The sequence below is a fragment of the Nannobrachium achirus genome (genome assembly GCF_963921795.1).
Source record: "Nannobrachium achirus genome assembly, chromosome: 7".
Classification (NCBI taxonomy): domain Eukaryota; kingdom Metazoa; phylum Chordata; class Actinopteri; order Myctophiformes; family Myctophidae; genus Nannobrachium; species Nannobrachium achirus.
Window position 1 is genome coordinate 49,640,145 of NC_137816.1, and position 24,507 is coordinate 49,664,651.

General features: G+C 42.9%; 2 protein-coding genes across 5 annotated transcripts in view; one reads left to right on the plus strand and one right to left on the minus strand.

Moving 5' to 3' along the window:
- The first annotated feature begins 641 nt into the window (after positions 1 to 641).
- On the plus strand, positions 642 to 12,147 carry wdsub1 (WD repeat, sterile alpha motif and U-box domain containing 1). Of its 4 annotated transcripts, none has more exons than XM_080729566.1 (13): positions 642 to 736; positions 1,409 to 1,821; positions 2,526 to 2,713; positions 3,337 to 3,432; positions 3,671 to 3,764; positions 4,170 to 4,203; positions 4,349 to 4,389; positions 4,581 to 4,687; positions 4,903 to 4,929; positions 6,213 to 6,239; positions 6,892 to 7,071; positions 9,574 to 9,708; positions 9,942 to 12,147. In XM_080729566.1, the coding sequence occupies exons 2-13, from the start codon at positions 1,424 to 1,426 to the stop codon at positions 10,091 to 10,093; spliced, it is 1,479 nt and encodes a 492-aa protein (XP_080585692.1). In that variant the 5' UTR covers positions 642 to 736; positions 1,409 to 1,423; the 3' UTR covers positions 10,094 to 12,147. The 4 variants fall into 4 exon arrangements, with proteins under 4 accessions (XP_080585692.1, XP_080585693.1, XP_080585694.1 ...); XM_080729567.1 differs by having other exon boundaries at positions 4,906 to 4,929; XM_080729568.1 differs by having other exon boundaries at positions 3,337 to 3,420.
- Positions 12,148 to 14,168: 2,021 nt separating this feature from the next.
- The window catches only part of LOC308288818 (protein TANC1-like), a gene marked incomplete at both ends in the record, with an annotated part of 72,126 nt that continues 61,787 nt past the window's right edge, over positions 14,169 to 24,507 (minus strand). The window contains 9 exons of the mRNA XM_080730295.1: positions 14,169 to 15,501; positions 16,342 to 16,442; positions 17,614 to 17,760; positions 17,897 to 17,988; positions 18,556 to 18,585; positions 20,093 to 20,219; positions 22,083 to 22,258; positions 22,745 to 22,868; positions 23,497 to 23,630. Coding sequence (XP_080586421.1) covers positions 14,169 to 15,501; positions 16,342 to 16,442; positions 17,614 to 17,760; positions 17,897 to 17,988; positions 18,556 to 18,585; positions 20,093 to 20,219; positions 22,083 to 22,258; positions 22,745 to 22,868; positions 23,497 to 23,630 — 2,264 coding nt within the window. The remainder of the gene's footprint in view (positions 15,502 to 16,341; positions 16,443 to 17,613; positions 17,761 to 17,896; positions 17,989 to 18,555; positions 18,586 to 20,092; positions 20,220 to 22,082; positions 22,259 to 22,744; positions 22,869 to 23,496; positions 23,631 to 24,507) is intronic.

Sequence of the window (24,507 nt, forward strand, 5' to 3'; positions counted from 1 at the left end):
AATGTAATAATGTAACACAAAGTGACATTGCAATGCTGCTGCATAACTTGATCTTTTATGTGTTTCCACACTTCTTCTGTCCTTTCTTCTTCGTCCTAAACCACGCACACTCCTGTACAAAGATCGTTATTATATTATTTTTTTTCCAGTGGTGGAAAAAGTACCAATATTTCTTTACTTAAAGGGATATTTCACTAAAAAATGCAGTCATTTTATCGTCTAATGGCTTTTATGAACACCCTGGGCAGATTTTAATTTGCTTGATTCAATATGCTAATGGACCTGGGGGCTCCATTCAGAAACACCCCCACTTAGAAATATCCCCATTCAGAAATACCCCCACTGAGGTTAGGGTTAAGGTTAGGTTTAGGTGACACCTCCATTTAGAATAATGGAAGTCAATCTTCTGAATGGCAATGTGTCTGAATGGAGATGTGGTCGCCTGCCCATACACAAACTCCATTTTAACTATGATAGATTCATTAAAAACACCCATTATTTTTCCTGGTGACTCATAATACCCTCCTATTATGTGAGCAGGCCGTGTTTTTTCGATAACCTTTTTAATTTATTTTCTATTTTTACAAAAACACCTGACCACCTCACACAACACCTCACAGAGGAAATAAACTCAACTGGTGCTCTACTCTACGTGACGTCATCATGGTCAGCTGATCGAGCTGGCTGACACCACGGAAGTAAACAGAAGACGCAACAAGATAACAGCATTAACAAGGTTATTATTATTATTACGTTATATTTACCGGTTATTACGCTGTCATATTTCACAGTTTCTTAGCCAACAATGTCTACTTGACACACAGTCCTATATATTTATATACGAGAATAGTTTCATTTATCGAAAGTAAATAACCTCTTGACAACTCTGACTGTTACAGCTGCAGTTAATAGAATGGTTCTGTCCACAACCATTCTATATTCTATTTCATGTATGAAATGTATGTAATATTATTACATACACTTCATACATAAAATGTTTGTAATATCACAGCAATTCTGATTCTGTTGAAATTCAATTCAGTTAGTTACCTCAGCTGATAATGTTATAGACATGTATTGTTCATTTTGCTATGCCAACAAATTATCTTTTCTGATTCTGTGATTCTACCCTTTCTTTAGCGGTTTTCAGTTACATAATCAAAGGTTTTATGGTCATGATTCACCAGCATCATGGATGGCTTGATTCTAGTCCTAAAATAATTGATATAAATTTTTGTGTAAATCTCTATGGGGAAAAAATTGTCAATTTTTCAGTGACACCAGTAAACCACGCCTATAGCGTTAATGGCAGCCTTACGAAGATAATCTTACTGAATGAGCCACGTAGCTGTTGGGGCAAATAAAGAAAATTATTTTCATTTTGATTTTGATCTCATTTGATCTACAGGATCTACTGTTCCAAATGGTGTCTCTGATTTGCACTTTGAAAGACCACCGTGGTGATGTCAACTGGTGTACTTTCTCTGCAACGCTGTTGGCCACCTGTTCTGGAGACAAAACCCTCAGAGTGTATAAGACGGATGACTTTTCAGAATTGCCCTACTCACCACTATCGGGGCATGGCTATGGCGTTCATTGCTGTTGCTTCAGCGCTTGTGGTCAGTATCTTGCCTCCTGTTCGACGGACGCAACCATGGTCATCTGGTCGACGGCTACTGGAGAGATAGAACATGTCCTAGAGCACCCTGGACGAAGTCCCGTGAGGATCTGTGCCTTCTCGCCTGACTCCAAGCACCTGGTCTCTGGTGCATCGGACGGCTCCTTGGCTTTATGGGATTTCACATCTAGAAGGCTGCTCAGGTGAAGGAATAAGGCTGGAATTGCATTCAAACCATTTAACGCCATGAGCTACAGCAGTGGTTCTCAAACCAGACCCATAACTGACTCAGAGTTACAAACCTGCAAGGGTCCATTTGGAACCCCCCGAAGGAACCCAGAGAAGGTTCCTTCGGCGGTAAGAACCACTGAGCTTTAGTTTTGCCATAGGCTAGTCCAGGGGGGGTCCTCAGAGTTACTACAGGGGGTCCTCCAAATCTTTGTGTGATAGAAACCTTTTTTCCTCCTTTTTTATATGAACCACTTGAACCCTTATAGCGTCCATATTCTTAGCCATACTTTAGCCCAAAATAGCAGATCTACAAGCGTCTACAAGAGTTTTTTAAGTATTGACGGTTCAAGTGGTTAAATATCTGAAAACACAAATTCACATGATTCCAAAATACACTGATGATTGTGCTGTCAAACAATGAAACGATATGGAATCTACATTATGAAGAGGTTGTGGGGGTCCCTGCTTCATCTCCCTCTCAGCTAAGGGGTCCTTGGGCTAAAAAACCCTGGGCTAGTCAGTAAAACATGCTTCAAAGTTCTGAAAATGTAGATTTTTTTTCTCTACTTCTTCTTTAAATATTTGCCTATATGACATTCCCAAAATACATAGGGATGCAGGTTGAAAGTGGTTAACATCCCATGAACTGTATTGTTGGTTTGTTGTGTGTCTGAAGGACTGCGGCAGTGGCTGACACTACGATGGCAGCCTGTTCCTTCAGTCCCTGTGGACAGCTGTTCATGACTGGGTCCACATACGGGGACCTCCGTCTGTGGGACCTCGGAATGAACCAGCTTCATGCAGAGAAGAATGCCCATGACCTGGGAGTCACCTGCTGTACATTTGCTCCCAAAATCTTCAGTGGTGAGAAGCAACATGACTTTATAATGATAGCGATGACATTGCAAGGATTAGGATGACAATTTCAAGTCCTTTTAAATAATGCATAAAACATGTAAAGGCATTAAGAGAAATGAAGAGATGGGACTGAAACCCACACAACCAGGGGGACTGAAACCTACTGGCAGTAAATGGGACTCTAACCAACAGTTATGGAACTTGAACCCACACACATAAATGTGGATTTTAGGACTTGAATCCACAACACCAGAGGACTAACCACACTAATGGAGCTATTGGGAGTCAAACCCATATTGATATGGATTCTTTTAATATCAGTCTTATGTCGGTACTGATTATTGATGAAAAAGGAATAGAAGTCCACACAACAGCTGATGTTCCACAGTGTTTATTAAGTTAAAACATAAAGTTTGACGACGTTTCGACCATCAGCTGGCCTTCATCAGGTTCTATTCCTTTTTAATCTTATGTCGACCTGAGCCCAGCACCAGCACTTGGAAAGGATGTGCCCATCACCTTGTTCTTTTAACTAGTACTGATTATTGCCCCTAAAAGATTGAGAATAACTAGTAATTATTATGGAAGAAATACGGTATTTTTTTATTGAACATGTTATTACATTTCAGGTGGTGAAGTGGTGCAGTTTCATCTAGCATCCTGTGGACAGGACAGCCAACTGAAGATCTGGGCCATAAATAAAACTGACTCTGGTACAGGGAGAGGTCTCTATGTCATCCTCTCTCTATCATTATTATCTCTGTCTCCCATCACATCCTATTTCTCATCTATTACCATTACCCCCCCCCCCCTCTCTCAAATTATCTTCTTTCTCTCATCATCTTTCTCGCTCATTATGAAAAGTCTTTTTAATCATCCTTCTCATCTCTGTTTCTCATCATCATCATTAATTATGTCAACTATTCATGTACCACAACAGTAACATAAAGGTTTTCCTTCCAGGCTGTAAGATGAAGCTCCTACATACTATAACCAGCCAGACAGCTCCTGTCCTTTCCTGTGCCTTCTCCTCAGATGGACGGCTGCTTGTGTCAGGGTAAGACATTTTAAAATGGGTGGCATTCATCTTGGGTCTTTTCAGTCTCCACCGTGCAGAAAGGCCTCCGGGATAATCTTGTTTTTCAAGTGACCTTCCAAAGACATCCTCCAAAAATTATGCTCCTTACTGAAATGTGAATATTCAGTACTGCAGTCAACCACAAGGGGGAGACCTCACCCATTATTTTGGGTTCACCTTTCATTTCAAGTGTACTGTAAGTCAAGTGTTTGTGCAAGATCCTGGGTTTCAATTTAACTGAGAATCCATTTTTACCCACAGAGTTAACCTGGCAAACATTATTTTTCAGTAAAATACTGTACTGTACTGTACATGTAGCTGGAACAGATTGGAACCGTGGAGACATTTGTTTTCAAATCAAACCTTTAATTTCTTTATTTTCAGCTCTGTGGATAAAACTGTGAAAATCTATGACGCTGTAAGTACCTTAATTTCTTCTCTATTTTCTGACCTGGAAATGGTTTACAAGTAAATGAGTAAGTTATTTGTGTGGTCTGTAAACTATAATATAAATAAACAGGCTTGCCTTTAGTTCTCACTGGACTTCAACATTACGTTTTCAGGACAATGCTGTCGTGCTTCACACATTGAACGAACACGAAAGGTAAATAAGATCCATTGTTATGATGACAACACAAAATCTCTCTTATCTTATTATATTTTGAAAAGATTTTCATAAATGAAAGCATGACCGATAGTAGACGTGTCTTATCAACAGCATTGATGTGCAAATGTAATCATCTGTATTAGAAATCATTGCTGTTGAAGTGACAACGGTTCCTGGTGTCGCCGCAGGTACGTGACGGCATGCGCCTTCTCTCCTACGTCGGCGCTGATCGCTACTGGATCCATGGACAAGACCGTCAACATCTGGAGGCTGGAGGATGGCTGCAATGGCTGTGGTGAGGACACACGCACGCACACGCGCATACATACACACACACACACACACACACACACACACACACACACACACACACACACACACACACACACACACACACATACGGTAGCTCGGCCTTCATAAAGTTGAACTCCTGTACCAGCTATATTTGGTGTGTAGTTTTATAATGTGTTTTTCTTTTTGTCTGCCTTCTTCATCTTGTCTGTGGGAAAGAAGGGAAGGGCAAGGTATTACCTGGTGGTGAGTTTTCTCTTTTATCTGCATCTGATGTCGTTAATACAGGAAATAATGGGCGTCTCTCCTGTTTAGTTTGTTTGTTTTATTTGTTTTCATTTTGTCACCAGTTTTAGTTGTTTCAGTTCCTCTCATGTTTGTAGTCTTCTGTTTGGTCTTGGGAGGATGTGTAGACAACCACATGTCTCCTCCCATAAACACCAGACGCTTCTTCTAAGCAGATATCCATGAGTTTCACTGAGAGGATGTAATGCATGCAGAGGAACCCCGGGGGGCCACAAGGGAGCAGGGTTTGAAAACCCAAAGAATGAGCAGGTTCCTTAGGCCGGATTTACACTGCAGTCAAAAATCCGATTTGGTTCTCAAATCTGATCTTTTGGCCCGACTTTTCACACTGCATTTGCAAGTGACCAGATCTGATCTGTGCGTTCTGACTGATTTTAACAGCGTCAGCCCAAAGCTACCCTGCGGGGACATATCTGCTTTGGTTACCGTGGTAACGACGTCGGCGTCATGACGTTATGTCACTACGTTGACACTAGTTGATTACGTTCAGGAAATGCGACATAATAGACCATAGTAAACACACGTTACAATATTGTTTTTCTCTCTTCTTTTCTTTATTCTTCTGTTTCGCTCTTCTCTCTGGTTTTATCTATTTAGTTCACCTGTTTTCTCTCTTCTCTCTTGTTTTTCTCATTTGCTCAGTGCGCTGTAATCAAATAGTAAATACTCCCGCTCTGTAATGACGTCATATATTGGAGCTCCGTGCGCGGGTCGCACAGCAAGTGACGTTTGGACAGTTCGATGTGAGTTGCATGTGACTTGCGTATAGTTCAATGGAGTGGATGTGGTTACTGCTTTCAGACTGAGACAGATGTCCTCAGATCCGCCTCTGGATGTGTTTTTTTCAAAATCGGATTTCATGTGACCTGCATGTGACCTGTCTGGATTTAGACTATTTAAAAAAATCGGATTCCACTTTTGATGTGACTCAGATCTGATTCAGGCTAGATTTCAGGGGCAGTGTAAATTCGGAGAGAAACTGGTATTAGAGCCCGAAGGGTATAATCCCTACAGCCATTGATCACTGCTGCAGCGTTATGGGAATGCATTTCATAGTGTTTTAATGAATTTGTGTATTCTATGTAATGGTGTTTTTACTGTTGTATACTGACTGGCTGTGTGCCAAAGACAAATTTCCATTTTATGTTAAATTTAATGGACAATACATTTTCTTCATCTTCTTTATCTGTCATTTTCAAATCTGCCTATTTCTCTTTTTACAGAGGAAGGAACGTTTATCTCAAGTGAAGGTAGGAAGCGTCTACATTCTTTATCATACTGCACTATATGTACCAATAGCAGGAGAAATACACACTTAATTTTTTTGTCAGATATAAAGACATAATTTTGTCCACGATTTAACGGTTATTTCCGTCTGTAGTGTGTTGACCTTACGTCCCACTTGATGAAACCCATGTTAGAAAGTCATATATCAGCGTCAGTAAATGTTAACCCAATTGGCAAGATTCCAAAATTCCCCTTGCATGAAGGCAGTTTGTCTTTCTTCTTTTTTGATTTAGACATGAATAAAATGTTGTTGTAGGGATGGAAACCTTGTATGTGCTAAACCGTTACCTTTCAGGAAATGGAGAGAAAAATAAACTGTTCCAATGTAGTTATTATGTTGTCACAAGCTCTTTAAAAAGTTATCACACCCACATACTGACTTAACCACTCAATCTGGTCTCCCGATTTGGTCATGTCATTAGGTGAAAATGTCCAGAAATGTTGAGAATTCTTCAAAAAGAACGAAAATAGCCAATCTACAAGCATCACTGTCATGATGTGATGCGGTGTGATAAGCTATTCTCACTACTTTTGCACAACACTGTCACAGACAAAGAAATACAGAGAGATTTTTGCTGACAGATGTGTGGTTTCCCGTGTGTCTCTTGGCGACAGGGAGAACTCCATCAGGGCGGTCCAAGCTGTTGGTCAGTGACTGGTCAGAGGAGGACGTTTCAGCCTGGTTAGTAGAGGAGGGCCTGAAGGAACTGGTGGACACATTCCAAAGAAACAACATAGACGGAACGGAACTGCTCTGTCTGAGCAAAGACACGTTGGCCTCAGAGCTGCACATAGGTGAGGAATCATAACGGATCAACTGAATCATGACAGATGAATTGCACTATTATTACTTGCGCAAGCAGAGCGTGCAAATACTGTTTTCGGTTTGGTAATATGTACTGTATGTAGGTGACTGGTGATGATGTCAGCAGAGTTTGATATATAAGAGAGCTCGTGGTAATATCTTCATTAACGGGCGAAGATATTAGGCACATGAGGGCAGCAGCGCACACCTCGTGGCGTGGTCTGCTTGCGCACAAGTCAGCCATTTGTGGCCTGCTTGAGCGTGAGGCGCAAGTTGACACCTCGACAGAGTGCAGTTCTAGTTTTTAGTTAGACTATGAAGTACGTATTTATTCTATTTACCTTTTTTAAAGAGTTAGCCTGGCATTAGTCAGACTGATAACGTGGATTCACTCACACGTTCCACTTCCTCCAAGGTATCAGAAAAAGACCAGGCCAACTGCGTTTCACTGTACAGTTGAGTCACCGATTGGCCCGGTCATTTTCTGATTTCTCATACTCGCTCCCTATGGGTCGAAGTCTGAAGACCGTGGAGGAACGTGTGAGTAAATCCACATTGGTAGGATATATCGTAGGATTCCTATGCACTTGTGCAAATGGCGAATAAAGTCTACTCTATTCTATTATTTTCTATTCCATTGCCTGTAATGCAGTATTAGTCATGTGAACACATTGTTATACTTTAGGCACACTAATCCTGGCTCAGGAACAGAGTTATGGTTTGTGCAAAATATATGATTTGTACTAGGGTGGGGATCTTACTTTAGTTGACTGAAGGTTATGGCTGAGAAAATGAAGGAACGGTTGAAGTGAAGGAATGCTGTTTTAATGGGCTGTCCACAGTCACACCAAGCACTATAACTCTAACTCTAAAGATATTGTTTTAAATATTATCCACAGTCCACAGTACCACAAGTATAATGAAGGTGAATCATATAGTATAGTTATAGTGCTTGGTGTTGATGGCCCTTTAGTCTGTAAGATTACATAATATTAGGCTTTACTATAATGGCATTAAGCTTTCAAGTTTCAGCATTACTGACTTTAATCTGCTTTAAGAGTGCAAACTACTGTATCTGTTATGTAACCCAGTACCAAAATGGTATTTTCCGTAACACATAATATGGCTTTGCAAATGGTATTATCGGGCATTTGTTGATAATTCTGTCAGACTGAAATAGGTTTAAACTTTAGGGGAAACTTTATTATCTTCTCAGATGTAAGATTCTTGCCTAAAACATTTTGTTGAAGACAGCTGGCTAGTAGTTGCCAGCAGTTGTGTTGTCGTGCCGTGCTGTCATTTTCATCACACTGTCACAGGCACGTACACACAACACACATAGACATCAAAGGGGGCTTGAGCCCCTGCCCTTTTATCCGTCTGTAAAAAGTGCCCTCTCCAGACCATGAATGCAGTTTTTACTATGGTGAAAGAAATGCAAATGCCCCTCTTTCCATGCCATACCTGAAGGCAGCGTTTGAGAAAATTGCCTTGTCCAAACTCTCCTGACCTTAAATGCAGCATATTAGGTTGATAGAATTGCCCTATCTGTGTAAAAATCCATGCCGTACGCCACATCTCCAGTATTGACTTGATTATGTTTAGTTCAGTGTGCTGAGCTGCTGGGGAGGCTGCTCCACAGTCTTCCACCAAACTTCGGCTGCAGTTTGGCACCCATGGTGCGACGAATCTGCCGGTTGGAATTGCGAGATAGCGAAAGGGGCGTGGATGTCTTTACCTCCTATTTACCTTGTGTTCATCAGAGTAGTGATGTTGCATTGTGGGGGTTGTTGTTCATTCCTGTGTTCAATCAGAGTAGTGATGTTGCATTGTGGGGGTTGTTGTTCATTCCAGTGTTCAATCAGAGTAGTGATGTTGCATTGTAGGGGTTGTTGTGAACTTGTGACAGCATGCCATCCCACTGCTGTTTCTGAAGTTGTCAGTTTTGTAGCCGATGTCTTTGAAGTAAACTAAAGTTTTGTTTCGTCTGCCTCAGACTGAAACTGGCTTTTACTTCATGCCTAGAAGAAACTCGGCACGCATTTGTGTGTCTGTGGCAAACACTGCCATTGCCATGTTTCTACAGCAGTCAGGTTCTGTGATTAAAAACGGCAGTAGACCTTAAAATAATATTGGTTTAACAATTATTCTGAGTAAACAGTGATTACTTCAACTGACATTGGTAAATGCCATTTATTACAATATTGCACTTTCTAAGGGCCGATGCATACTCCACTTTTATTTCCGTTTGGTTCAGTCACCCGCCCTCCCGAACCTCTGAATGACGTCATATTGTAGTTTAGACAGAGCCGAACCGAAATTAATTCGTCTCTAGAAGTGGAAAGTGGAGTATGCATTGGCCCTTAGTCTCTCTGAATAAGTGTCTGCTAATTGCCTAAAATGTATTTTGTACAACAATGACATGTATTTCAACATTGTCATGTTCCCTGATTGCTTTGCGCACGTGTGTGCACGTGCGTGCGTGTGTGTAGAGTCATCGGGGCTACGCAGCAAGGTGCTGAGGAAGGTGGAGGAGTTGAAAGGTGCATCGGTGTGTTCAGGCATCCCTGATGAGTTCCTGTGTCCCATCACCAGAGAGTTCATGAGAGAACCAGTCATAGCTGCCGGTGAGACAGGACCACAGTTTTCTTGCATGTCGTGGGGGTGTAAAAGTTGATCCAAATAATCAATAATAATAATTAAAAAAAAGATTTGGAGGGCACGGGAGGAGGCGATTGATTTAAAAAAAAAATAATAATAATAAAGACTAGCTAGCACTATTGTCTGAAATACGTGTTGATTATAAACTTGTTGGTCTGTGCATTTTGCTTTGAACATGCTGTGTACGTTCTCTAAACAGATGGTTATTCCTATGAGAGAGAAGCCATCGAGAGCTGGATCCACACCAAGAACCGCTCCAGCCCCATGACCAACCTCCCTCTCCTGACCACCCTGCTCACCCCAAACCACACCCTGAAGATGGCCATTGGACGCTGGAGGACCAGCCATTAGAATTCCAAATACTATCTATCCAATTATCTGTTAGCCTCGCGTAGCCAGGCTTACTCATCTGCGAAGAGAAAAGCCTGGTGACAATAGAAGGTAGAAACTGTTCTAGGAGGTGGGGCTGAATTTTCCCGGAAGCTGTATTTTTTTCACACTGCGGTGTTCGTGCAAACGTATTCCCTGCACGAAAAAATCTGGTCTACGTCTCCTGCTCCGTCGGTTGCGCTCGCAATAAACAATATACAAACAAAAACATTGATTCAAGCAATGTTGCTCCTATGAAGAGCGAGTTAAGAGCTACAATCTATTTTAGTTTTTTCGCTAGGGAATGTAAACAGACCCGCACCGCATGACGTAACGTCCGTTAAACGCAGCACTTCCGCTAGAAATCTGGAACCAACCGGAAGGCATATTGTCTACAGGGTGATTATCTGTACAATAAATAAATAAATAAATACAATGAAACCAATGCTTAAAGGGGAACCTTAGCAGTTTTACTTTGGCTTAGTGTGGGTTTTAAAGGTGCAGGTGTAATGGATATCTACAGCATGTGTTTTACTGTTATGGCTAATGACAACACATTGACAGTCTTTGTGTGAATCTTCTCATCTGTAAATTGTTAAACCAAATTACATCAATACCTTGACTAGTACAACTATTATCGAATAGAAAGCAATGTTTATTTGCCATTACGCCATTTTATTTTGAACATATTGGCATTGGAACTGGGATTTTTATGTACATTTTGTAAGAAAAAGGCTGTAGTCGGGGGAAGGGAGTGCTAGGCTTCTGAAATCAGTATAAGGGGGTACTGCAACTGAGAACCAGTGATCTGCAGTATACTTTGATTCAGTTCACTCACTGTAAGATGGCTCCTTACCCATGTTTTCACCACCGTCTCTTCATCTGTTTGTTTGTTTGTCTGGTTGAGGTCAACGTATCTTTAAAAGAACTCCAGGGCAAAAATCCACTCGTCCGAGACAGTTTGCCCTCCTGGCCCCCAAGTTGTGGAATAAACTCCCTGTCGCACTTAGAACAACGGACTCACTCGCTAGCTTTCGCCGTGGACTGAAGACTCACCTCTTCAGACTCCACCTAAACCCTTAGCACTACAGAAAATCAATGACCATACATGAAGATAGTTAGCATTTGTTTTTAGTTTTTTTTTAGAACTTTGATTTTATTGTGTTTTTTTTCTAGATAGATATCCATTTGCACTTGTTATATTGCTGTTGATGTACTGACATATTATCTTGTGATGTTTTGTATCTGCTTATTGTAAGTCGCTTTGGATTAAAAGCGTCTGCTAAATGCCTAAACTGTAAACTGTAAACTGTAAAAGTAAAGGATGAGTTTACTTTAAATATACTGTGCTGAGGAAGAAACCTATTGATTCTGTTATCTCCATTTCTCTGCCTAGGTGGGAGGTCTGCAGACTCTGCACTCATTGAACCACACCAAGTACAGTAGATGTACTGTAGTAGCATTGTGTGAAAGTTCCCTGGAGAGTACAGTAACTCTATATTGTCACTGTCTGCACTTTTGTCCTGCTGGAGTTGCATTTGTTGAGATTAATGCTGTGTTGTGAGTGATATTTTAGAACCATGCCAGTCTTTTGCAGCATATCATTATTATATGTGTCAAGCAGTGCTGTTACAGTATGTCTCCTCATTAGTTCATGGTGACTGTTTGAATAACCATTAGTTCTTTTGATTAACTTGACCCATGCATCCATCCTTTGTGCAGTAAATGAATAGATGCAGCCAGGGCAGGAATTTCATGAAGGCCATGGCTGCTGTTGCCCCTCAGTTTGGCCTTGTGCCCTTCAAACCAATGGCATGACCTGAAGCCACAGTGGCCTTAATGCCCCAGCTGACTATACCACTTTCTCCTCTGTATCTTTATTGTCAATATGTAGACAGTAGGACACCGGGTGTCTCTGTCTTGTCATGTAGACACCAGAGTTTTTTGTTGAGATTCTGAAATCTTAACTCCCCCAAGTCCCCATCTTTAAACCAATCCAGTGACTTTTATTGGTGCAGGGCTCAGCATGGAATAGATTGTAAATACCATCAATTAACTTTTTTTTTTTTTTTTTTTTTAATTTTATCCCACGATTTTTGTAACCCATTTTTTCACCCGGTGCCAATTGCCTAAGCTGTGATCCTGGGCTCTACTCTCCCTCTGCCAACCTGGGGAGGGCCCCGAACTGAGCTCATGCTTCCTTCAATGCATGAGGAGTGAGCAGGCCGCTTCTTATCACCTGACATAGGGAGCTTCCCCGGTTGGACGTAGCGCGTGGAAGGAACACGCTATTCCAACCAGTTCCATTCCCCTCCATCAGGCGCCCCGGCTGGCCAGGGGGAGGCTTTATAGAGACCAGGATTACTGCATGTTTTTGTGAGGGTATCTACCCTAGGAGACACGGGGAGAACATGCAAACTCCACACAGAAAGGCCCTTTTGCCAACCCCACCTAGGGTGTGGGCACTGATGACGCGGAGGAGGGAACACGCCCCCAGCACCCACAGTGTCCCCCGGCGGGAATCGAACCCAGGACCTTCTAGCTGTGAGGCGACAGCACTACTGACTGTGCCACCGTGCCCCTATCAATTAACTATTTTACTGCAGATTAGGTTATCCCATTCAACAAATTCTTTCAATGGACTAAAATCTTGTTTTATTTAATGGCCTTCCTGCCCTGGCATTTGGCCTTTGTGCCCTCAAAAAACGGACAACACCAAAAACCAAGTGGCCTTTGATTGATTGATTGATTGAAGACTTGCCCCTAAAATGACAAGATTCCAGGCCTGGATGCAGCTATATACTGTACACTTTGTGTTAATGTCTAGAGAGAAGAGAGGAAGAGGAATTAGTCTTCATAAATGTTTTATTATACCACATGGCAATGTGGTTACATTGTCTGTAATTTATATTATGACTCTGAATATTACATAAGACAAATATTTACATGTACTATAAGAACATGGATCCTACCATGTTTAAGCTTAACTGTTCCATTTGTAAACGTTCACTTTAAGTCCAATAAATATTTCATATCAACATGTTCTCTGCTATGCAAAAATAAATACAATACCATGTAGATTGGAGTAATTAATTCTATAAATAGTTTACAACAGAGATCCAGCAATGTCTCTGCAGCGCCTTGTTATCAAATGTACCAAGAAAAATCTCCAGTGTACAATTTCATTCCTTTTAAGGCTGTAACACTGACAAGATTAACACTTAACAGAGAAATATATATAGTCTGTATATACTGTATAAATATAATTGAGAATAGTCACTTGACAATATAAATGCTCATATCATGTAACTAAAGCATTGTGGATTTGTGCGCAACTCTTTAAATCGTTGAGTTTTGTATTTTCTAGAATAAATTAAAGATTAAATTACTATACTACTTTTTCTTTTTAAATCTCCTGTTAAAAGTAATCCAGGTTTTCTTGAATATGCAAGATATCTTACTAGAACAGTTGCAGACATTATGCAAGCAAAAGCACAGCAGGCTGAATTTAATCTACGCCGCTACTCTTTGTTTGTCAATGCAGTGTAACAGCATAACTACATAAGGAGTCATGTTCACATCTCCCTTAGAGCAGTTGGTGGCACACAAATTCAATAGAAGAACACCCTGTATCTGTGCATTAATAAAGCTATATTCAGACTAGGAATGGGACGATGATGAAAATATCATGTCACAATTATTGTGACCCAAAAATTTACGATATTGCGATAATCAAAATATCTCCAACATCCATTATCCTGGGGCGGAACATTTGCCAAAAAATAGCAGATCTACAAGCTCGAGACGCGTCGCGTTGAGTTTGTAGATCGGCTATCTTTTGGCAAAGAGATTAGGTAGAGAGTGAAAAAAAGGTAAATTTTCATGTCCGTTTTACCAATTATAGAGGGTTTAAATAGTTCAGAATATGCAGCTTGGCAAATGAAAGGTGAATTGATCCCAGGGCATAACGGAGGATAATTTCACGCAAAATTTAAATAATCGTGATTTTTTTTTTATCACGATAAATGATAATAATGATTATCGTCCCATCCCTAATTCAGACATTGGACTCTATGAAGGAACGCTTGGGTTTAATGGGAGCCATGTGAAGGGCTGGGTTGTCTCTCGTAAGGCTGGACGGCCTGTTCCTCGCGCCAGGAAAGCGGTGGTGGGTCGACGACATGGCCCTGGCCTCTCGTTGTTGGATACGTTCTCCAAACTCAATGTCATGCTGTTGACTGTTGGCCTCGTGGTACGAGGACCGCTTGAACTCATTGTTCACTTGGAATTCCATGACAGACATATTTAAATTGTCCATCCCTCCGCCGCCACCAGGGGAATGTCCCTGCCTGCCTTGCCCGGAGGTTTGAGCCTGGACTCGGACAGCCTTGTCCGTCACCCCCATGAAGGGCCGGGGCTTTATCTCGGGTTTGGCTTTGAAGCTGCCGCCACTCCTGGCGTGGCGTAGGGCGTCTGAGACTTGTTGGATCCCGCCGTCGGACAAAGTCCCACTGGAGGCCTGGCTGGAGGTGGACCCCCTTGAGCCCGCTGTGCCCACCGAGCCTCCCCCGCCCTCCCGCTTAACATCTGCACCAGACCCTAGAGAAAGAGGCAGGCTCTCCAGGACTGCAGAGTGGGCAGAGAGTCTGTCGGAGCCCCTGGAGAAGCTGGCGGATCGGCCCTGATAGGGCTGGACGTGGCCAGGGGGAGAGGCGCTGCTGGGGGAGATGGGGTGGTAGTGATCGGTAGGGCTGTGTCCAGAGTGGCCCTTTTTGGGTACTGGTATGGGGCTGATGTCGATGCCCAGTGCAGTGGTGGGCTTCAGCGAGGTGGAGATGTGTCTGCCTGGCAGAGGGCTAGAAGGGCCACAGAGGGAGAGAGGCCTGCCGCCTATCCTGCCCCCTGTATGCAGGGAGTGGCAGTGATGCTGGGTCCTGCTGCCCTGGTTCTGGGTCGGCCTGTTTGTCGGAGGAACGTCCACAAACTGTGGATTTGCTATGGGCTCCACTGGAGGTAAGGGCCGTCCTTCATCTGCTAAACCCAAAGCCAAATCTCCAGGTAGAGTCCTGTTAGATGCATATGGATTCAGAGGCCAATATTCTGCGCTTCTCCCGCATTGTAGAATGCATTCTTCTCCTTCCCGTTCTTCCTTCTCATTGTCAAACTGATCAACAGGACTTTGTCTTTCTGGGCTGCCCTGAGAGTAAAGGTCTGCCTCGCCGTCGGTGGGCTGATGGTGGTGGGAGTGTGAATCCTGGCTCTTGCCAGAAGTCTTGCGCTGTTGTAGTTGGCATTCCTCCTGTACACGTGCCAGAAGGCGTTGGATCTCTCTGTTTGATGGGCTAAGTCGTGCTGCCTCGTGGAGGTCTGCCAGGGCTGAAACAAATTGCCTGCAGAGGACATTATCATGGTCAGTATCATGGTCACTTGGTCAGTATCATGTCGTATCATGGTCAGTATCATGTCAGTATCATGGTCAGTATCATGTCGTATCATGTTCAGTATCATGTCCGTATCATGGTCAGTATCATGGTATTATCATGGTCAGTATCATGGTCAGTATCATGCCAGTATCATGGTCAGTATCATGTTAGTATTATGGTCAGTATCATGTTAGTATCATGTTAGTATCATGGTCAGTATCATGGTCAGTATCATGTCAGTATCATGTTAGTATTATGGTAGTATCATGGTCAGTATCATGTTAGTATCATGGTCAGTATCATGTTAGTATCATGGTCAGTATCATGTTAGTATCATGTTAGTATCATGGTCAGTATCATGGTCCGTATCATGTTAGTATCATGGTCAGTATCATGGTCAGTATCATGTTAGTATTATGGTAGTATCATGGTCAGTATCATGTCAATATCATTTCACATGATACCGTCACCGACGCACCGTTGTACGACAACAGAGTAAAATTAGGCTTATAGTAGCCTTTCCAGACATGCTTCCACTTGTACAAACCACATTCAACACTTACAAATCTATCCAGTCTTCCATCATCATCCCAATAAAGAAACGTGCACATTACACACAATTCAGAAGCCACGCCTCATTTGACTGCAGTTTATGAAAAAAAGTCTAGGAAGATATGATGAAAAAGCGGAATTGATTGAATATATTAAACTCCCCCCACCCCACCCCCCCATGAGCACCTCGGCAACCCCCTTTAAAAAATATGGCTTTCAGCACACTATGATAGAGTTGAATCAATTCAGCCTTACCTGCTACTCCTCTTGGCACGGGCTCTGGCATAATATGCCTCATAAGACTTGGGTTTGAGCTCTAGAGCCTTTGTTGCAAACTCCTCAGCTATGCCAAAGTCCTGTAATTTGAGAGAAAAATATATATATATTTGTTATCTTAAAGGGACTACACCATGAATTTGAATTTCCTAATTGTATGTATTTTTTTGGTGTCCCAGCAGCAGCTTCTATCCTCACAAAGTCCTATTTCTGACCATTGTGTCTTTCTCATTTATGGGCGAATCTATGTAAGCAGGTCTCAGAACGGGCTGTCTGATTTTAGGTCCCTTTTGTGACATCACAAAAGGGACCTACTGCTACTGCTGTGCTGTGTGCTGTGCTGAGTGGAATTGTGAACTTGTAGATCAGCTATTTCAGCAATTTGCCTCAGTCTACACACATATGCATGAATCTGTGAACTGAAGCTTACAGTACAACATCAAATAGGTTGCACAATTAGATTTTCTGTGCCTAGCAACAGAAAAAACGAGAAGAACGAAGCCTGCTTGTTTCCACTGCTCTCACCATCGCTCTCAGGAATACTTAATTAGGAGATGGCATTGTGATTCTGTCCTTGAGTGCGAGGTCAAAACTTGCAGCCTTGAACAGGAGTTTGTGAACATTGCTGCTGAATGTTTAATGACAGGGGTATCGTGTGTTCTCTCTCTCTCTCCTGGCCTTATCGCCTATACCTTCGCAGAATGCGTGGCTTTCGTCAGCCCTGCTGCACATCAACCGTAAACAAACCCCTGAAGGACACAGGACAGCAGAGAGGAGGCGGGGGACAGTGAAAGGCAGGGCGAGAAAGAGAGAGATGGAGAGAAATACACACACTGGACTCTACTCTTTGAGTGACCTTATCAAATCACATCATCCGCTCCATTATTCATTGGAAACAATGACCCTCAGAGTAGCGTTTTTTACACAGCCTGCCAGAGACCAGCGGGGGATCTAAACCTGGCTCTGGGCCATACGCATCCAGCCGTAATGTAATCACACACAACAGTTTATTATCCCATTAGTGAGCCACACATCCGGCCCTTAGGTCATACACATACTATGTGTTTATTCGGCAAACATGAAAATCCATTTCTCAAGGGGGAGCCATGTTGATGTTCATTAGTAGATTTATGTACAGATGGAATATGTCAATACATTTTATAGGTTGATTGACACCCCCACCTGCCCCTTCCAGTCCCCCCGCTAATGCTCGACATTACACAAGACCAGCACACGAGTCGCAATCCTTACATTGGTTTTCCTGCGGCAGCGGGAAATGTTGAGATAGAGGGAGACACGCAGTTCCTTCAGACCTTTCAGCTCTTCTCCCAGGCCCTCGCGGGGGAACTTCCTCAAGGCGAACTGGTACCGCTGCCCTGCCTCCTTCATACGGCCCTTCTGTGGAACACACGGCGGCAGAGGATGTAGAGGGGGAGGATCACATATTCATTATTTGATCAAAACTTCAAAACTAAAATAAAGGGAGGTGTTGTTCAAACTGAAACATCCGTTTCAGCCTCTGGTGGTGACCTACCTTGTACAGCATGTTCCCCTCTTCCATCAGCTTCTGTAGCAGGATGAGCAGGACATCTGGTTTGGAGGAGGCCATAGACCATGTAGCATGACCTGAGAGAGACGGATGACAGCGGCCTCCAATGATATCAACACACTGAATGGGAATTTTTCACGTCTTTTCAGACCATTGAATGGTGCAGTAGGCAAGATACTGAGCTACCAGTTGTAGCTGTCACCATTCAGTGTCACCATTGTCACCATTCAGTGCGTTGATGGAAGTCGTTTTTTGTCATCATTCAGTGGGTTGACAAAATTCGGGGAAATTAAGATTTACTATTCTGGCCCCCTGGTTTACAACTTCTAACGGCGCTGAGTCGGCTCATGTGACCTTCGCAACCCTTCACATGGCGACTTGCTCACTGCCGCTCGCTCGCTCGGAGGTGTCTCATAGTCAATAACTATACTTTATCTATTATCTCCCAATCAATGGTGTGACAACGACCTACTGGTAGCTCAGTAGGTCGCACCATTCAATGGTCTGAAAAGACATGACAAATTCCCATTCATTGCGTTGATGGGGTGCGGATGAATTGTTACTGTAGGTTCTCTTCACTTTCACTTTTCCCTAAATTCGGTCTATCCATCCATCCATTTCTCTCTCTCTCATAAATGATGTACCTGATCGATCATGCAGCGCTGTTCTGTAGCCTTCGAGGAACGTGCGAGAGCACAAGCCCAGCAAGAAAGAGAGCAAAATATACAGAAAGTATAGATGGATGAATATTGTCTTTCTTATTTAGTAAAGGTAAGATATGATATTTTTGGTAGCCCTGAAACATGACGGTCGCCCATGCGCATCAAACCCCATCTATCGGTTGTAACATGCTTAGTTTTACCTGATTGTCCGAGGACTTGATGCACATGGGGAACACCAGGAAATACACGATCGGATTAAAATGCTTTTTATTAAACAATACGGGAGCGTCACGTAAGTCTGCTTGAGCGGCTCGTATGCTGACACACATGAACCTTGAGGAAGCACTTTATTTTTGGAAATCTGAACGTTTGTTTAGCCTGCCATGGCAAATTGGCTACCCCGCTCCAAACCAGGTTGAGGTGGACGCATGAGGTTCGTGTCATACGGCCGTCATGTTTCAGGGCTATATTTTTGTTAAAGTTCTTTAACAAACAGAAAATACATTTTCAGGTGGGTTGCACATTTTCAACCAATCAGGAGAGAGTACACATTTATCAGCTTAAAATTAATATTGTTCCAGAACTTCCAGTTCCAATTTTGTCTGCTCATTTCTTTGTGTCATCACTTCCAATTTCACTTGTTTATCCTGTATGAGTCCTCTCTCCTGATTGGTAAATTGTGTATCCCGACCTGAAAATGCATATTTCTGTTTATTAAAGAGCTGGAGAGACAGGGAGACCCCTGAACAAACACCCTATATAGCAATGAGTACTTGGAATCAGAATATATAGTTATTTAACACTTATTTTAACAAAGGAATATCACTCGCCCTGCCTTTAAGTGTATTGGTGGCAGGTGTAAAAGAGTACAACATAAAACATCACTGCCTAAACGTTGTGCTTGCAGGGAAAACCACTAACTTACTTTACAGTACCTGGTAAAGTAGGTTTATGTTAAGTGAGTTACACACAGATACAGACATGTTGAGAAGCATAGTCAGGGGCGTCACAAGGGGGGAGGGGGGACTGAGTTACTAGGGCCCAAGGTGGAGGGGCCTTAATTATTTTATACTTTAGCTATTGAAAAATAGCAGATATACAAGCTCACAGCGCGGCACAGAGTGCCGCGCTGCGAGCTTGTAGATCTGCTATTTTTGAAAGGTCGTGAAATTGTGTGCAAATCTTTGAATATATGTATTTTTTAAGCGAACGTTTGTAACTCACATTTTGCTTATGGGAACTAGGTTTCTCAAAAAACCTGAGAAGGATTTGAAATATTCAAAGACTTGCAAAAACTTTCAAGATTTTTTCCAAAATAGCAGATCTACAAGCTTGCAGAGCTTGTTTATCTGCTATTTTTCAATAGCAGCACAAAATAGTGCGTAATAATGCGTCCCCAATCTAAATGGGTTAAACCCCCTCCCCTATGAAGGACATTCATGGGGGGCCCGCAGTGAATCCTTGTACCCAGGGCCCAGAATTTGGTGCGACACCCCTGAGCATAGTGTACAGTATCTACCCATCTTGGCTCCTTTCTTCAGCAGTGAGGCCACCAGGGCGGGGTTCTGGCAGCCAGTGGTCTGGTCGGGTGTTCTGGTACCACTGCTGCACTCCAGCATGGCCCCGTGTTCCACCAGGTACTGCACCTGGACCAGGCACAGCACAACACCACAGGTTAGAAAGCTTCAAACCTACACTGGATAGATGGGAGGAGAAATGTTTGCCTGTGTGTCCATGCGTCCATCTATGCATCAATCTATCAATCCATACAATTTAAAATTTAGGCATTTGGCAGACACTCTTAATACAGAGCGACTTACACTATAAGGCAATTCATCAAAACATCAACATCAATTCAAGGTAATAAATTAATACGAATACATCGAATGCATAGAAATAGTAATCTACAAAAGAAAACGTAAGTAGACCACACAACTATTCAGTAAAAAAAATAAAAACCAAATAATATATAAAAAAAGCTATCTAAATGACATGTATGGTCAATCATTGAGGGTAGGCAAGTGCTATGGTAAGTGCTATGGGCCGAGGTGGAGTCTGAAGGGGTGAGTCTTCAGACCACGGCGGGGAAGCTAGGGAGTGAGTCTGCTGTTCTAAGTGCATTCCATCCACAGTTTGGGGGCCACTGGGCCAGGAGGGCGAAGAGTCTAGGATGAGTGGGTTGTTGTCCTGGGGTTTTTAGCGAGGGTTCTGTCAGCATCCCTGTGTTAGCTGATCTGAGTGAACGGGTGGGGATCAAGCTTTGGATTGTATGGAGGTGCCCTATCCATTCATATCCATTCATCCATCCATGCATCCATCCATCTATGTTGCCGGCCATACGAAGCTGGATATTTCGGCCGCGAAACAGGATATTTTTTAAACCGGATAAATAAGTGAAGACATTGAAACATATCCGTTTTACTGGATCTGTGTAGGCATGGAATACGGATATCTCTGAAGACTTTACTATGTGTGTGCTTGTCCCCCTAGTGGAGGTCTGGGGACTCAGATTATTTTAGACCTAGATATCTTTGTCATGTGGACCTAGATATTTGGAGCTGTGTGAAACACAGGCTCCCTATACGTGGCTGTGTGGGTCTGTGTGTGTGTGTGTGTGTCTGTCTGTCTGTCTGTGTGTCTGTCTGTCTGTGTGTATGTAGCCTGAACTTCCTAAACTTCGGCACGCCACTAGTCCCACAGTTTTGCCACCAAACACTCGCGCCATATGTCAAATCGACCGGCTTACTCGGGAATCGTGGGCTATTACTTTTCTAAGAGAAAGGTTCTATAGTTTAATTGATATTAATTTATTAGTGAATTAATTTTCCCCATTGACTTAGAATGGGAATCGCAAAAACTCACATTCAATTATTTGTCTCTCGCAAACCACAGGGGCTACAGTTTCAAGACTTGGAGAGGAGGTTCATAATGATTTCAAGGATTAAATAAAAAATAATTGTGTCATTTGGCCTCATGGTGGCGCTATAACACCCCACTTTACGTTTTGGCCTGTAACTCTTGAACCGTAGGTCGGAAAATTAAAAATATTTTTTCCCTGGATTCCTTGGGTCATGACGCATCTCCCCATATAGGCCACGCCCATTTGCGCCATGATAGATTTTCCGCCATCTTGAATTTTCTCCAAAACACACTTTTTGCTCCTTTTCCTACATATTTTCTTCAAATGTCACAAAAATCGGTACACATGATCCACACACACACACACACACACACACACACACACACACACACACACACACACACACACACACACACACACACACACACACACACACACACACACAGCTCCACTTCACACGGGTGTGATTTTTTCTATGTGGATATCTGAAAATCTGGGATATATGAAATATCCAGATTCGTCTGGCCTAGGCCTATCAGTGCTTGCATCCATCCATCCATCCATCCATCCATCCATCCATGCCTTATTCATCCATCTGCTATCAACCCACTAACATGATAAGTGCTAATACAAACAGCGTGGAACATACTGTATCTGCATCTCCGTTGAGGGCAGCCAGATCAAGAGGAGTCCTCCCGTGTTTGTCTGGTTGGTCTAGATCTGCCCCTCGCTCTACCAAAAGGTGCACCACATTCTTCTGGCCTTTCAGACACGCCCAGCCCAGCACTGTCAGTCCCTCCTGGTCTACTGAGGACAGAGAGGCACCTGGGACCACAGACAGCACACACATTACACATTAAAACATACTGTAATACAGGGGTCTTCAACAGGGGGTCCTCAGAGTTACTACAGGGGGACCTTCAAATCTTTGTGTGATAGAAACTTTTTTTCTCCTTTCTTATATTAACCACTTGAACCCTAACCTCCATATTCTGAGAACTTTAGCCAAAAATAGCAGATCTACAAGCGCACAACGCCTCGCACTGCGAGGCGTTGTGAGCTTGTAGATCGGCTATTTTCGGCAAAGAGATTTGGTGTAGAGCAGAGGGGAAAAAGAGCAGACTAAGTACAGAGCAAAAGGTCAAGTTTATTAAGTATTGACGGTTCAAGTGATTAAATATCTGAAAACACAAATTGAAATTAATCCAAAATACACTGATGATTGTGCTGTCAAAAGATGAAACTATATGGAATCTATGAACAGTACAGTGGGGACAGTGTCTCTCTGCACTGACTGCAGTGACCTCTCACCCTTTGACAACAGCAGCTCAGCGGTGCTCAGATGGCCCTCCACAGCAGCCAGCATCAGGGCGCTGCGCCCCTGCTTGTCACTCACGTTTAGATCTGCACCGTGCTTTAGCAGCAACTCTGCTACCTGAGTCACAGAGAAACAATCAATGCCAGACATTAACACTCCAGCAAAAAGAGAGAAAGATAGAGTGAGGATCGCTCAGCGTGCCCTTAAGTAAAAGTATCAATACTGCAGTATAGAAATGCTCTGTTACACTGTTACAAGCAAAAGTCTGGAATTCAAAATGTCCTTGAGTAAGGGTGCCCTCACACCAAAGTACCCATGAGAGTGGAATCCCCATTCCGCCAATGCATTTCAATAAGAGTGAAGCGGTTTCATGCCAGCAGAGGATTTCTGCAAAAAACGCTCCCTTCTCATTGAAATGCATTGGCGGATTCCACTCTAGGTATTTTGGTGGGAGGGCACCTTACAAGTACAAAAGTATTGCCATCAAAATGTACTTAAAGTACCAAAGTAAAAGTACTCATTATGCAGAATGTCCCATTTCAAGTTTTCAAATGTATAAAAATATACATTGTGAGCTTGTAGATCGGCTATTTTCAAATGGCTGAAATGCATATAGGGCTGAAGTGAGTAATGTATGTTTTGTAATAACAATCAAAATCTACAAAGTAACTAGTATTGGAAATAGTACCTCAAATGGTACTTCAGTACAGTACTCAGTTACGTTACACACCACTGGTGCCTTTACCTGTGCATGTCCATGTTTGATGGCGCTCAGCAGCGGGATCATCCCTCTGCGGTTGGGTAGGTCCAGCGCCGCCCCGCGCTCCAGGAGAAAAGCACACGTCTCCACTCGGCCTCTGCCTGCTGCTGCGCTCAGCGCTGAGAGAGTGAGAGAGAGTGTTGAGAGCACCTTTAGGCTGAATAGATGGCGTGGTGAGAAACAGAGAGAAAAGTGGTGTCGGGGGGGAGATCACCCAACCTAATTCGCTGCAGCATGTGTGTCAAGGCATTGTAGACCGTGGCCTGGTTTAAGCTGGTGAGTGATTTCACAATTTCCAGTGAGAGAAACACATCTTTAACACGCTCCCTTTTAACCATTTAAGCCCTATATAATATGGGTTATGAGCTTGTAGATCTGTATACAGTAGCATATAGATCTGTATACTTGTTTTGCTCCCACCTGTTAGATTACTACCTGGCACCCACTCTTGCAATGTGTGTGTTCTTCTCCTGCCCGCACCTGCAAACCATTTCTTTTTGACAGGCTGCTCCTGCCAATACCATCTATCTTCAGGTCGACAAGCCGAGACCGAGTTGTTGGACAGAATAGGTTATTGCCTGTTTCCAAATTGCACATGTAAAGCAAAACAAGCACTTCCCCGTCCCCGACATGCAGGACGTTCAGTAAAACAAAATGTGCGCTCCCCATCCCCCCTGACATACGGGAAAACATCAGGGAAACAAAATGTGCACTCCCCATCCCCCCTGACATACGCAGGACATTCAGGGAAACAAATTGAGCACTCACCTAGTTTTCCCCCAAACAGAAATATTCATAAAATAAATAGTTAAAGCTGTACTGGAACTATCCTCTTCTACTCCGGATTTGAATCCGGTTTACATTTTTACCATTGAGTTATATAGAGCCTATACCTGCTTGCTCAGGGGATAAATCAAATCTTGTGTGCGGACTTCCTCTTCTTCCTATGTACGTATTTTTGTCCAGCACCTGGTACTACTTTGTTTGGGATGTGCG

What these genes read in the sequence shown, in the direction of transcription:
- wdsub1 (XM_080729566.1), top strand. Translation starts at nt 1,424, where the DNA reads ATGGTGTCTCTGATTTGCACTTTGAAAGACCACCGTGGTGATGTCAAC. An exon ending in ACATTGAACGAACACGAAAG is followed by an intron (nt 4,390 to 4,580) that starts GTAAATAAGATC and finishes GTGTCGCCGCAG; the next exon opens with GTACGTGACGGCATGCGCCT. An exon ending in GGGCAAGGTATTACCTGGTG is followed by an intron (nt 4,930 to 6,212) that starts GTGAGTTTTCTC and finishes CTCTTTTTACAG; the next exon opens with AGGAAGGAACGTTTATCTCA.